Source organism: Mustela nivalis, assembly GCF_964662115.1.
Source record: "Mustela nivalis genome assembly, chromosome: 9".
Lineage (NCBI taxonomy): Eukaryota > Metazoa > Chordata > Mammalia > Carnivora > Mustelidae > Mustela > Mustela nivalis.
Genome location: NC_139028.1, coordinates 19,204,376 through 19,217,600, shown reverse-complemented (window position 1 = coordinate 19,217,600; position 13,225 = coordinate 19,204,376). Strand labels below are relative to the sequence as shown.

The following is a 13,225-nucleotide window of genomic DNA, read 5'->3' as shown; positions in this document are numbered from 1 at the left end:
TCATCCCTCCTGCTGCCACCTTTCCAGACAAGAAACATTTTGTGGATTTGAAGGACACAGATGTCTTTGGAACATGGGACGCCAGCTTACGCCTAGCGTTTTTTGAGCTCTCCCTGTGTCCCACTGTTGCATGTGCATGACCAACCTCGAATCTCCCCAGGAACCCCAGGACGTATGCATTATCCTCATCCCATGGTACAGATGAGAGAGGAGGCTTAGGAAGGTCACCTAAGCTGCTCAAGGTCTCAGGCTTACTATGTCTCCGAGCCACCACACTTCTGATTACCAAGTCTACAGGGACATTGGAATCTTCCTTTGTAGGGCCTCTGATTCTCACTGCTTCCCGCCAGAACAGTAAATACACTTCAACATGAGACGTTTGGACTTCACTTGCCGGGCCAGAGTGCATTATTGAAAGCCAAGAAACGTAGTGACCTACCTGTTCTGATAAGTGCATACGCACACGTTCGCACATGCGCACGCACACACACATCTCCGTAACCCAGCTTGGCATACTTACCCTCGTCCAGGGATCTGTTAGATCTATAGGAGTCTACCTACCTCCCTTAAGCTATGCCAGTAGCGCTGCCTGGAATGGCAGCTACAAGGCCAACCTGAGGTGTTGCTTGTCCGTTAATAAAATATCCTAGCAGTTGGAGACAAGATGGCTAGTAGATTTTCTTTTCAGAGGTGGTTTATTGTACTACTACTACAGCAATGTTCAAAGTACTTTATGAACCAAGCGTTAACGTGTCTTTAAAATGTTTAATTCTCTGGAAATAACTCCTATACTTGGAGAATCTAGCTGGTTAGTGCCTGAGCCCCAATTGTTTTTGTTCTTTGAGCCTCTATGTGTCAAACACCGCTCATTAGCTCCAACTCTGTACTTTCTTAAATAGTGGCCTCACGTTGCTCTTATTGCCGGAAATGATCTGAGCAATGAGGTTATACCTGTTAACAGAATCTAATTCATTCAGGTCACTTGAGCCAGATGTGAAGGACAACAGTTACCCCGGTAGTGATGAAAATAATTGAAAGTGTGTGATTTTCACAAAACGAAAGGGACCAGTGACCTTTTCTCTGAAGTCTCTGCCCTTGTTAGTCTGGTCCACCCCTTGTTCATAATCGTGTTTTCAAATCATATTTCAAAAGTGGACCTTCCATTCCCCTTTGATTATATTGTGGATATCACACATTTTGTGCCAATACTCTGAGAGATGGGTTCAGAAATAGCATTAGAGTGTACCAGGGGGGGAAGTCTCCCAGGCACAGATGTTCCCTTTCCAGTGATAAATATTGTAATTGAACCAGAACAGAGAAACCACATTAGCTGCCCACATGCTGGGCAGCAGGAGCCTCTCTGGGTACAGCTGAGTTGGGTAGGAGAGGGCACGGGATGCCTTCAGACCTTGGCTTGGGGGCCCGTGCCCCTCGCTCTGCTGTGTCTGTCCCGGTGCCCGCGGCAAGGTGTGGGAACAGCCACAAGATCTGCTGGGTCCCAGAATGCTTCCTCACCTGGGGCCTCCATGAGAACGAGGCCAGGGAAGCAAGACTGAACAAAAGGTGCCTGTTCATCTGACAAGGTGGTTTGAAATTACTTCATCATCACTGCATCTTGGCAGACAGTGAGATGTGTGTGTGTGTGTGTGTGTGTGTGTGTGTTTGGTCTTGGGGGGTGGGTTTGGTTTTTGTGGGTTTGTTTATTTTTTTAATTTTTGTTGTTTTTGTTTGAATTCCTTTTTGAACTCCAGTGTGAGGCTGCTTTAAACCACTCGTGTCCCCAACTTAAACAAGCACAGTCTCCCACAAGACAGAACCATTTGCTGCTGATCTTTGCCCAGCATAGTCATACACTGTGTGTGTGAGAGAGAGGTTGGTTAGGAAAATTAAAACCTCAGATTAGTGATCGATAGTAGGAATCATCTCAAGCAGACCTTACAACCAGGCACCAAAACAGTGTTTTCGTCAACTTTCAGGAAGTTGTACCAAAGCCAATAAAGGTGCAGTATATAATTAAAGTTTTGATGTATTAATTAGACAATCTGAGAGCTCACTTGGAGATAAAAGGACACCAGATGTGTCAGGGAGAAAAAGTTGACGTGCTTTAGATAAAATTTAAAATCAAAAGCCTTCAAATCGTCTTACGCTCTCTTATACCAGAATGATTGCTTAGTTCAAAGTCTCGCTGACAATTTAACACATTCAGTTTGATCATTTGGGCTCAGGATTTTCTTTTTTTCTCTTTCAGATTTGCCCTTCCCTTGTCCCCCAAATAATTTCTGAGATGATAGAAGAATATACAGTATATCAAACATCTGACACAGGGTTCCCTCTGGGATTCCTGGCTTGGCGGGTCAAGGCCCGTTTATATCTCATCCTCTTGTTTACAAGAAGGAAGGCGGGCTTTCAGTCTTATCACCGCCACCCACTCAGGTCAAGCTTTTAACACGAGCCAAGGCAACTAACACATTAATATTTATAAGTTGTAAAATTTATTGACTTTAAAAAAAAACAAAATCTCAGTAAAATCTCACATGCCTGGAACTTGATATTTAGTGGTGACATTCTCTCTTCTTTGTATTTATTACGAGCGTAGAAGTAGTTTCACTTCCCGCTGGGATGTATTGATGGGGAATAATGAAGTTACTCGTCACGGAGAGCAGGGGAACAAGAGCACACTCATCCTTGGCCGATAGCAGCCCTTTCGCTGGAGCAGCGCCCTCTCCTCCTTTCTCCCATCCGCAGAAGCATAAACTGAAATGACTCTCGGGCGCGGAGCTGGTTGACCCTCCCCTTTGAAATCAGATTGGGGCGGGGGTGTCCTGTGTTGATTTTCCCTCCCTTCTCTCTTTCACATCACCTCATCCCTACTTCACATCATTAATACAAATCTCTCTTCTTCTTATCTTAGCTTTTTCCAAGTAAGGTTTGGGGTTCCAATGACAAGATCCAGATCTCCGGTATGGGTGGGGCGGGGAAGCTCTTGGTTTCGGAGGGGGACGTCATCAAACAAACATCTCAGTGTCCTCATGCCTTTGTTTTGTCATTACTGATCATTGTTGTGTTCAGCATTGTGGGTTTGATTTTCCTTTTTTTTTTTATCCAGATCCCCCCACAACTATCCCTCCTCCCACAACAACCACCACCACCACCACCACCACCACCACCACCATCCTTACCATCATCACAGGTACGGTACCTTCATGACCACTGAAAATGTCCTGAATGTATATTGTCTTTCTCGTGTGTATGCAAAGAAGCCGGAACAGTCCCTTGAAATCCTTGGAATATAATGGGTCCTTTATTTTGGAACTTCAGAGACATGAGATACTTTGTTCTTAAGCTGAATCTTAAGGACCTCAGAAAATCTTTTAACATCCAGGCATTTAACAGTAGATCAGATATTTTGCAACTTACGCTTAAGAGAATTCTTTTTCAAGCATCACTGTTCAAAGCAGAATGCTAGGGAAAATGGCCGCCTGGCTATGCAAGAACATGCCTGTAGCTTAGGCTTAGCCACGGTTGATGAAATGGTAAGTATTCTGCCTTTGGATCTTCTCGTTGTCTTAATTCCATCTTAATTCATATGGAAGAAAATACACACCCTTTAACAGGCCCAGGGGGGTCATGTTTCAAAATACATCACCCTTCTTCCTGCCTCAGAGAGGACCCACTGACAATGTTAGAACCTGTGTGTGTTGTTGGGGTCTCAAGGTCAGAGAAAGCCACTGTCCTCTCTGTGCTGGGCACTCATGTACCCATCCCCCATCCCCTATCCCCACCCCACCCCCGCCCCGGCCTACTGCCCTCAGTTAAATACTGGAGGTATGGAAGAGGCAGCCACAGCCTCTGTGGCTTTATCTTTTTCTGGACTGTCTGAAACTCTTCTTCAAAACGAGTTTCATGGTCTCCAACTTGCATCACTGAGGGAGGAGGGATGCCATCCATCCCCTTGCTGGTACTCTGTGGCTCTCATACCACTTGACGTTGCTTGTCGGGGAGCCTCGGAGCTCTGCTGTCTGCCACGGTAGGAAAGCCTATAGTTGCACTGTGTCGACTAGACATGCAGGATTTCCTGACATAAGATCTTCCCCCACTGCTGTGTGCGGGTTCCAGCCCCAGAATGTGTAAAAGTGATTATTTTATGAGGGGGAAAAATTTTTTTCTTTAAAAGAGAACTTCCCCGGTTCATTCTGTTATCCCAGGAGCCTGCAAGATCTCTCTGAGCTCCATGCCCCAGGATGCAGAACTTCTGTTAAAACACTGACTCTATAATTCATCATTCTTTGTGTGTAGACCCTCTTTACCACCCTAGATAAGGCAGCTGTCCTTTACACTGACTTTCTGGAGACGCTCTTGGTCTTCACAGGAGTTGGTGGGACAAGCATGACGAAAATCCAGAGTGCTCTATGGAAGAGGACGTTTATGAATGAAGATGGTAGATCCCCTAGTCTGTTTTCTTCACCTTCCTAACCCATTACAGTGGGACAAAGAGAACGTTAGAAAAAGCCACTAGTGAGGATTTTCTGTCCGCTGTTTATGCAACCATCAGTGCCTGCACTTAAAATCTTCCAAAAACCCATCAATTGGTTATTGTGCCTCACTCTAAACTCTGCTCCATCCAGGCTGCTTCCGAAATCCTCCTCTGTGCGTATTTCGTGTTTCAGTTTTGCTCTTCCGCGGCTTAAGCAAAAGCTTGTTAGCTAGCGCGCAGACTCCTCCCACTTTCCCCCTCATTGCTGAGCACAGCGAAGATGCTCCCTCCTTCCTGATTCCAGGTCAACCAGCCTCTCCACTGTCCACACCAGGAGCTAGGTTTTTACCTTTCGTGATTTCTTGCCGCTTATCCAGGTTGTAAACTGAATTAGGCTTGAGCTCTCAATAGTAGGTTTTCACGAAATTTCCTGTGAATGGCCCTTTGGACGTCTGTGTGAATTACACCTCCATCCCCCACTGCCCTTTTGCAGTAGTCGGTTCATCTTTGCAGAAGGGGCCCGGGGATGAGCCAGCCCTTAACTACCTCTCATTCTAGAGGGTTCCCTCTAGGTGACTCAGGCTAGGCAGGTCTATATTTTAAGGCAGTGGAGGCCTTTCTCGCTCTGTGGAAATGCCCCATTTCTCCATAACACGGAAAAACACTTTTCATCTGTGTCTGGCCTCTCGCTAGCTCAGGCTGGTTTTTGTTTTGTTTTGTTTTGTTTTGTTTTTAAGACCTTTGCTAGCACCCCCTGAACTCCAACCCCCTCACTCTGTGCAACACAGCGGAGGTGCCTCTGCTCCCAGCTTTCAGCCTTCACCCCCACCGAAAGCTTCTCTTGTGTCCTCAAACAGCTACAAGTCACTGTTATCACCGTTCCAACCAGAAAGGCTCCATATAAGAGGAAATCTTCATAGCAAACAGTCCTGTATTCCTGTCCATATCGAAGGTGACTTTAAACAGGGGTTTGTCTTGGCTTCTGTCTCTCTGCTCCCGACCTCAAGGCTCCAGGGGATACCCCATGAGCTCCCAGATGCACAGTAGCCTTTCGGCACCAGCACTTGAACCCTGGCCACACACAGAGGGCATCTGTGGCAGTGAACACCCAGATTCTCCCTGGTACCCCAAGAGTAGTTAGAGCAAAACTGCCACTGAAACACATTGTAGGATCCGCTGCCTTAACGGACATGATCTTCTAAGCTTGCTGGGTCTTAACAAGCAGCTTCCGTGTATTTATCTTGCCTAGAAAGTACACTCGTGGATTTTAACATTTGCTCCTTACTTCAAGCCGATTAAAGGTTATGGAACTGAATGAGCCTGTGTCCCATTTTAAAGGTCCAGGCTATCCCTGAGATTTAGACTGGTTCCTAAAAAAACCTTCCAGACCGAATCTTGGCAAATGGATAGCTAAATTAATTTCCACTCTCCTCTCTCGCACTGTTCACTACATAACAGCCACCCGTTAGCCTTAAAAGCTGCAACAGCTAAATCCAGTGACAGTAACATAAAGCCTGAGCTTTAAAAAAAATAAAAAAAGAAAGGAAGGAAGGAAAAAAAAGAAAAGAAAAAGAAGCAGCCCACAGTCCTCCATTTCTTTTCTCCCACTCAGATGCAATAACTGAAACCCATTCCCCAGGTCAGAGTTTCATTACAAGAAAATGTACAAATGCGATAGAAAAATATTTTTAAACTTGAAAGGCCATAGTTGATTTCTGATTCCTCGGAAAGGAAGTGCTCTGGCGCTATGTTTTATCTTCCATAACCGGGGTAATCGAATGGTTTTCCTCGTTAGAGAGGCAGACCATCATTGAGTCCTCAGTCGCCCGGCTCCCTCAAAAGCAGGTTAAAGATCCTCAGAGGGGAGAAATCATGAGCCCAGTCCGAGGTGATATTGCCATCCCAAATCCCACACCTGCCTGGTGGGAGGAGCCGGGCAGCTTTCTCCCGTCTCAGGTGCATGGAGCAGGTCTCCTGACCTTCGTGTGACGGCGCACACCTCTAGCAGTAGACTGATCTAGGGGAGGAATTTTTGAAGGCTCTGGGGTACTGAATGGAGTATTTGATGTCAACTTGCCCCATCAGCCTTGCCGCAGCTTCGCAACCATTATGCCATTCATTCATTAGAATCTCTCTCTCTAATTTAAAAAAAAAAAGCATTGGAGAGTTGGAATTGAAATGGGAGCCATCCGGAGCCTCACTATAATTCGCCATGAGCTTCTTGGGTGTCTCCTGTCTCATGCACACTGGTATTCTGATCAGGTACGTCTGTTCCAATTAGGGCAATTGGCCGCCCCCTGCTTTTTTTTTTTTTTTTTTTTTTTTCTAATCACATCAAGTTGTCCATGTGGTTTCATTTACAAAGATACATGCTGTGATATTGAAGAACAAACCGCGTTGTCCAAATTGTCCCCAGAGCCCTCTGTTAAAATAGAGGGCCAGCCAAACCATCCCCTGGGCTCAGAGTCCTTCAGGCAGATTCTACTCCGAAATTAGAACCAAAGAGAAACGGGGACCGGGGAGGGGTCTTTTGTTTTGTTTTGTGTTTGGAATTTTCTTTGAAGTTAGCTGACTTGAGGTATGAGGTGTGGATAAAATTGGATCCAGCTTCTTCCTCTAGCCATTGCCATCTTGGGAAAATAGTGTTTCCCTCCCTAGGTAATGTGGATATTGTATTGATTCTGCTCAGTCCTGTCCTTTGATGAGGAATCTACCTTAGAAAGCAACACAGCACTTGGTTATTATAAGCACCCTTGGCAGCTTCAGTAGGAAATTCAGGTTCACTGGGGCCGGGGGGAGGGGGGCCAACCTGTAGGTCACTGTTCATGTGACTGTCATAAATTAAAACATTAAAATCACTTTAGAATAAGAAATGAATAGCTACAGGGCCAAGTCCTAGAACACATTTAAAAATCCTTTCACAGGAATGAAATAGGTCATTTCTAAATGAGTTTTTCCTCTTTTTTAAAGTACGTATCCAATTCAGTATTTTGTGTTTTCTGGGGAAGAAAACAGCACTGTTCTTCTGCTTGGTATCTAAGCACTACAATCCCAGGGTACCTTGGAGAAAGTGAGTCCCAGCCCGCAGGCCCACCTGTTACCTTGGCTTTCATAGTCTGATATCCTAAGCCGTTGTGTGTGTGAAGTGTATCCAGGCCCCTAAACCTGAGTGTGGTCCTTCTCCTTCAGAGATGCTTCGAGCACACCAAGTGCAGGAGACCCAACACCATGGCAAGTGTTTCCAGTTTCTTAAATACGGAGGAAAGAAGGGACACCTGTGCTAACCTCCCCCTGTACCAGGACCATCAAAACCACACTTAGAGAGCCTGGCCTCACCTGGAGCCACTTCTCCAGGTCTTAGCCTCCTCTGTGCTGCAGGTGTTTGCGAGGTGCAAAGGGCTATATGCTTATCCACCAGCTTTTAGGCATTCATTTAACAAATACCAAGTCCCTGTAATACATAAAGTAAGATGCTAGTGCCTGGGGAGGCAGAAAAGTCCTTAAGCCCCTTAAAATATGGTAGAGAGACTAGGTTTTCCACCCTGGAACCCAAGAGTGGGAGGTGCTCTGCATGGAGGGCCCACCCTGCGGCCAGAGCAGGACTGGGGAGAGCATCACATGTCAAGTAGCTTGGTCTGCCATCAAGGAATGCATAGAATGGGGGTAAGGACGGCATTCTGGAAAGTAAGCATGATGGCCCAACTTCAAGCATCTGTCTGCAGTGTGTGTGTGTGTGTGTGTGTGTGTGTGTGTGTGTTTACGTTCCAGGCATATATTAAGCCACTGTTGCTAGGACATACACAACTTTCATTCTAGAGTGTTTACTAAATTCCCTTTTTCCCAGAGTTGGCTTCTACTCCATTAAGACCGTGTACCACTCATCCTCTACTGCATACTTACTGAATGTTACTGATGGGCCAACATGCCTGGTGACAAGCATATCATGAGGGCACTAGAAAATACGCATGAGCCCCCTTCTCAAGTTTTTGCCCCCAAATTGCGTGGCCCTTCTTTTAAATACTGTCTCCACTGTGTACATTTTTATTTTGCTGATGATTAGAGACCCATTACCAATAGCATCATAGCCAACCAGCTCTTGACCCATACTGATTTATGAGGGAATGGAAGCAGTGAGAACACTACAGTAACGAAGCTCACCTGATTCTGCCTTTTTTTTTTTTTTAAAGAAATGAGAGGTGGGAACGGAGTTTTTTTTTTTTCTATTGCTTCCATCACAATTCCCATACTTTTATGTTCCTTGTTTTAAACGAATCCAAGAGATGAGGACTTGAAAGGTTTCCATACTGAAGATTCATCCCCAGTTCAGAAAACTAGCATCGTACATATGCGTTTCTTGGGCTTAGAAAGCGATCGTTGGGGCTGTCTTGATGGTGGAAAGGGTAGGACTTGAAAGGAGCCTTCTGCATCTAGCCTAGCCGGAGAGGACTAGAAGCTCCTACTTCTAGAGCCCGCCCCTCTCCACCTTCACCCTCCTCTTCTGTTCCTGCCCTCCCCTATGCCTTCCCCCTACTTCCCCTTCCTCCACCCAGACTTCCACCCCAGCATCAAAGACGACTACTACTAGGACTAGGACATTTTCCTTGCGAGGTGAAACCCCTGTATGGGTTCCTGTTATTTTCAGAACATCTGGTTTGCAAATGAAAAAGATCTCAGGGGCACAGCAGCATTAGGGAACAATTCTGAAGAAGCTTTTAACAAAACTTGAAATTGCTTAACAAAAAACCAACCCATTCCCCACCCTGCTGTTCCCTGGGGCCCTACCCCATAACCCCTTCTGCCCCCTCAAGGAGGAGAGGGTGACTTTAAGAAGTAAAAGAGCTTTAACAAGACTTCCCTGTTTGGGCCTATTTAGCTTCTGTTCTGTTCTTGTCCCCTTTTTTTCCAGCCCCTGAGAAATGGGAGTTTAATTAAAGCATAACATAGTTGGAAAGAAAATTAACTGAGAATCCAGTAGAAAATAAATTTCGAAATTTAATTTTCCGGCACGTATTTTTGCTTTCAATAGATTTCAAATAAGTCAGAAATAAATAAAGAAATGAATTAAAAAAACTATATTTAATATATATTGGCCGGCGAAACACAACTATGAAAATAAAATTGTCAGGGGAATTCCTCGCCTGCCCTAGTGTCTAGATTTAAAGCAGCTCCGTAACACAAACTGAAGGGGAATTCAATTAAGAAAACCCATTGGCTCCTTATTGACTTTAGTTAAGAAAATAAACTCGGGGAAAGTGTATTAAAATATGTCTGGACTGCTTAGTACGCTTCCATTTAAGCTTATGACAATCAAAATGGGAGAATTTAAATTCTTTACAATTAAGCTCTGCTTCTGAGCAGATTGGGTTCTCTAGGTTATTACACTGTGCATTTTTTAACGTAGACCCTGCACACACGCACCCCAAAATGCAGTCTCACCGTGAATTGGGGCGTTCTAAAGCAGGAGCACCACGGAGCAATTGGAGAAGAAAAAGTATTTAAGGTTGTGAATTTAATTTTGTTCTAGGATTTTCATTTTCATTTATGGCACCCGTTGTGTGTGAGACCACGGACTAATTTATGGATTAGTTTTAAACCCCCAGTCTGTCACACTCAATGAACAATTCTAAGTTGGAGAGAATCCATATGAAAGGATTAGAATGTGCCACAGCGGAGCTTACACATGACTGTTTCAACTAAATATTGCCCAGCTGCCTCTCATGCAGCATTTTTTTTTTTTTTTTTGGCTACTTGGTTAAACGGCTACAGTCTCTAATCTCACACATTGTCAGAGCCTTTTCATTCTGTAAATATCTTCTACTGCCACATGAAATATAGGTGATGTTTAATTTATTCAAGATAGGATGCCATAAACTGTTGATATGGCCAGGAGACCAAGGAGTCAGTATTTCGTGAAATGTGCATCTTTCAAAACATGCAGGGTCTGCCCTGGGATACCTTGTTTGATGATACTCGTAAAACAGCCGGAGAGGGACTATTAAGGCCACGCACACTGACTGGGTTTGCAGGAACCCGGGATTGTTTTTTGGTTGTTGACCATATAAAGTAAGTATACAATAGATTTGCCCTGTTGTAATTAAAATTAAAATCAAGACAATAGCTCAGCAAGGCCTTTTTCATTCCCTAACCCTACAGCCCCCAAAGCCCAGCTCAACTCTTTGTGACCTCTTTCTCTCTGGTGAGTTTCTAAAGGCAGCAGCAAAGTGCCTTTGAAAACAAGTCTTTGTTAGGACAATTAGGGGCTGTCATTTTTCAAGCTAATGACAGCGTTTCTAACTTGTATTGCAAGTGGACTGCTTGCGTTTTGCCCATACACTCCGAATGTTACCCAACAATGGAGTGACCCCACGAGTTGATTCACAGGGGTGGCCTGGCACCTCTCGCCACTCTTCTGATTAAGACACCCTGAATAAATCCCACTTCACAGAGCGGCACTCCCTTCAGAGCCAGGGTGTCTGCGGTTTCTGCATGAAGTCATAATGCAATTAGGAAGGAGAATTAGATTCTGTCACACTGCTCTCCTGTGGGGAGCACAAAGTCACTTCTAAAGATTTTTTTTTTTTTTTAATTCTTTACTTAGAATAGCCTCTGTTTAGAGAGCACACCAGATGCTCTTAAAGAAATAGAATTGGTGCCTCCCCCAACACTCCCTCACACCCCCTTAGAACTCTGTGGCCAACCTGTGTGTCTGCTGCGTTCCCCTGCCCCATTGCTGACCATGGCCTGGCCACTTCCAGCCGCAGTGACTTGTGTGGTTTGACTTGAACGTGTGTTTGCTGTTAACTGCCCTAGAAGATGTTTCCACCCCCCCCCACCCCACCACATCCCTTTCTCCTCCTGTTTTGGGTGCAGTTGATGGACTTCCCATCCCCATACTGGGGAAGCAAGCTGCACTGTGGACTGGGCTCATTCATTTTCTAGTGCCCACAAAGAAGCCGACACCTAGGGTCACTTAACTTAGTTTCATGATAAAGTGGACAGCACAGTGATGTAGGAAGACGGTAAAAGGAGCAGTCATCAGTTCATGCTAAGATACGAGTTTTGAGGGCTCTAACCTCTAGGATTTACTCCACCTCCTCTCTTTCATGTTTATGCTACTTATTGACCTGCTAAGATTACAGCCTATGAGAAGTGCTACTATAAAAATAACCAAAATATTTATTACTTTTTTTTATTTTGTAAAGGAGCCAGTGCTTATCCATAAAATGTGTTAGCATGCATATAAATGTTTCTGTACAAATGTGCATTTGATCTTGCCCCTTAAGCTGAAAGCACCTGAAACTAACACTTGGCTTGGATGTTTCAAGTAAGGAGATATATCAGCTGTGTCATGACGATCCCGTGTAGTGATGTTTCAACTGTACAATTTTTGGTATTGTTTTTTACTGCTATTTTATGCATACAGACTTGACTTGTAAGTAAGTATTGTGTTCTTATGCAGTGTATTTTATGTTTTTCTTTCCTTCATCAATCCTTCAGAAACTCAGCTATAAGTTATGTTAAAGCTGCAGTGGCTTCTCAGACTGCTGGTTAATCTTGGCTCCTTAGAAGGGCTGCAATTGTTTTGATGGTTATAGGGTCCTGAGGAAAGCATGCCAACTGAGGGGGAACACCGGTGTGAATTCATGTGTCCTGATTTGCACATCAGAAGCACCAGGCTCGTTTGACCAGGAAAAAAAAAAAAAAAGGAAAAAGTGTGGCATTCCATTGCATTTAAACATTGCCTGTGTCGAGTCCGGAAGAGTCTTTTGGAGTCTCTAGAACTCATGAAAATAATTATCAGCTTAAATAGCTGTGTTAAGGGTGGGTGGTAGGGAACAGGTAACTACTTGCAGTTTCAACCAAGAATGCCAGCCCAGCCAGAGATGACGAGTTCATGTCACCAGCCCTCCCTGGCCAGATGGGGATAGTGGAAAGAAACATACTGGAGAGGTGTAGACTCGAACACGAAAGCATGGCCAGATGGGTTAACTTTGGAATGAAGTTGGCCACAGGAGTGGTGTTTAAAAAAAAAAAAAAAAGACAACTGGAAAAAGAATGTCATCGTGCATTTTGTTAGATATTTATCCCACTTTCCCTCTAGCCAAAAATAAACAGAAAATTTCTTGAGCCCCTTGAGCCATTCCCTGTGAAGAGGAGCCAGAACAGCACGCCTGGTTCGAAGCACAGCAGAAGGAGGAGGAAACTTGGACAGCATCGGAAATGGAGGAAGAAAGAGACCACGGTTTCTTCCACAGCAAGTGCATCTGGCAACGCGAAGGCGGCCACAAAGGCGGGGGACTCCCTGCAGCTCCCCACAGCAAACATGGTGCTGCCCTGGGAGCCAAGGGATGGCTGGATACTGTCATTTGTGGGAAGTCACACGATCGGAAGTGGTGTTTGGCCAATTGTGCGGACTCGGGTGTGTCCATGGTGGTCTTCTGCTCTTAGGTTGTAACCCAGAGAGTGCTGCAAAGTGAAGAAAGGATTCCTGGTGGCCAGGAGAGGGGGTTGGGGGTAGGGGTGGGGGATTGTGAACAGAAACTTTATCGGGAAACTGTTAATATGTTCATTCCCATGGCCTCCCAGTCCGTGGAATTTTCCAGCTGAACGCTGCCAAAATAATAACGCGGGATGGAAAACTTGAGCTCACGTGTTCATGTACAGGCATCTGAGCGTAAGCCGTAGAGGATCCTCAAAGTGTGATTGTTTCACTGATGCCTAATGGGCAGTCACAAAGCCCGGGCGCCTGCG

The 13,225-nt window shown here is 45.0% G+C and overlaps 1 protein-coding gene across 6 annotated transcripts in view; it reads left to right on the top strand.

The window, feature by feature from the left end:
- The window catches only part of CADM1 (cell adhesion molecule 1), a 325,642-nt gene that overhangs the window by 288,246 nt on the left and 24,171 nt on the right, over nucleotides 1-13,225 (top strand). For 3 of the 6 annotated variants that reach the window (XM_082682631.1, XM_082682634.1, XM_082682632.1), the window contains exon 8: nucleotides 3,107-3,190. The exons of the other annotated variants lie outside the window; for them this stretch is intronic. In XM_082682631.1, the coding sequence (XP_082538757.1) occupies nucleotides 3,107-3,190 (84 nt within the window). The remainder of the gene's footprint in view (nucleotides 1-3,106; nucleotides 3,191-13,225) is intronic. 6 annotated transcript variants of the gene reach the window in all.